Raw genomic sequence first — 1,657 nt, 5'->3', positions numbered from 1 at the left:
ACTGCTTCACCCCCACCCCAAAATCCTCAATCTCCCTCCAGTCTGGATCTGCATGGCTGGATAAGCCAGCAACGTGGATTTGAACTCAGCGTAACATGGACAGCTGGGAACTGAGAATCTGGGCTGGGGACTAGCTCCCGGGGTGCAGGGGACTCTGAAAAGCCTTTGGAGCTTGTGAGGAAAATCAGCTCAACGTGAGCTCCCCGTTACGCTGCAGCAGAGAGGCAGAGCCAAGCTGAGGGGGCGTACAGGAGGCATCTTGAGTAGGAGCAAGGAGGCACAAGAGGCTGTGTTGGGATGGGGGCAGAGAGAGGTTCACAAAAGCTGCCCACACAGATGTACAGGGAGGTGTATTTCCCTGCAGCCCTATTTTCTGCCCCTGCAGCTGTCCCACATCACTGTGCAGGTGTCAGACCACCCCCTCAGTTTTCTCAGAGCCGTGGTCACCTCCTTATTGCGCAGGGTGTAGATGACCGGGTTCAGCATGGGCGTCACCACGTAGACAAAGAGCTCCACGGCATTCACCAGCGCTTTGCTCAGCTGGGGCTGGGTGTAGACCACGGCGCAGGGCCCAAAGAACATGGTCACCACCACCAGGTGGGAGGCACAAGTGGAGGCCGCTTTGCGCCGCCCTTCAGCCGAGTTCATCTTCACAATGGAGTAGACGATGCGGACGTAGGACATGAGGATGAGGAGGAAGCAGGTCATGGACACCATGCTACTGTTGGTGAAGATCACGGTCTCGATGACGTACGTGTCCGCACAAGCCAACTTGGCCACTGGGAAGATGTTGCAGAAGAAATAGTCCACCACATTGGACCCGCAGTAGGGCAGCGTGAAGGTCAGGCTGGTGAGGATGGTGGCATGGATGGAGCTGGCAATCCAGGTGCCGGCGGCCAGGAGGGTGCACACCCTGTGGTTCATAATGAGCAGGTAACGCAACGGGTGGCAGATGGCCACGTACCGGTCGTAGGCCATGACGGTGTACAGCAGGCACTCGGTGCTGGCCAGAAAATGGAAGAAGAAGACCTGGGCCATGCACCCGCCCAGCGAGATGGTTCTACTGTTGGCCCAGAGGATGGCCAACAATTTTGGGTTGTTGACGGAAGAGAATCCAATGTCCAGTACGGCGAGGTTGCAGAGGAAGAAGTACATGGGGGTGTGTAGATGGGGGTCAATGAGGATGGCTGAGAAAATGAGCAGGTTGCCCATCAGGGCACAGAGGTAGAAGGCTAAGAAGGTGAAGAAGAGGATGGTCTGGAGGCCGTCTATGTTGGGGATCCCTAAGAGGATGAAATGTGTCACCACCGTATGGTTGACCTGCCCCATTTGGGTCTCTTTCCTGCAGGAGGGGAGAGAAATAAAATCAGTGAGTTATGGAAACAAAAAGACCTATCACCCTACAGCTGTGATGCTCATTATTCAATTTGATTCGATTCTCTCCTGTGTTGTTTTAATTTCTTCTCCTCCATTCCAGTCAGGGCATAGTCCATTCTTACAACAGTACCTCAGAGCCTCTTGATTGTGGCTAACGTTTCCCATTCATGGCTGGTTCGGTCTCTCAGGCTCTACGGAGAGCAATCACAGTGTGTCCCTTGGGCGTGGCCGGGTTGGCCGATGTGTGGGTGGGAAGGCAGAGACTGAGCATGGAGCATAC

At 54.9% G+C, this 1,657-nt stretch overlaps 1 protein-coding gene across 1 annotated transcript; it reads right to left on the bottom strand.

Moving 5' to 3' along the window:
• Window positions 1-366: 366 nt before the first annotated feature.
• LOC142821269 (putative olfactory receptor 10D4) lies at window positions 367-1,329 on the bottom strand. The gene has a single exon (XM_075912104.1). The coding sequence runs from the start codon at window positions 1,327-1,329 to the stop codon at window positions 367-369; it is 963 nt and encodes a 320-aa protein (XP_075768219.1).
• Between the last annotated feature and the right edge of the window lie 328 nt (window positions 1,330-1,657).

Source organism: Pelodiscus sinensis, chromosome 30 (assembly GCF_049634645.1).
Source record: "Pelodiscus sinensis isolate JC-2024 chromosome 30, ASM4963464v1, whole genome shotgun sequence".
NCBI classification, from domain to species: domain Eukaryota; kingdom Metazoa; phylum Chordata; order Testudines; family Trionychidae; genus Pelodiscus; species Pelodiscus sinensis.
The sequence above is the reverse complement of the archived record's forward strand: the minus strand, read 5'-3'. Positions and strand labels throughout refer to the sequence as shown.

Excerpts from the sequence above, each read along its gene's own strand:
- LOC142821269 (XM_075912104.1), bottom strand. The coding sequence starts at position 1,329 with ATGGGGCAGGTCAACCATACGGTGGTGACACATTTCATCCTCTTAGGG.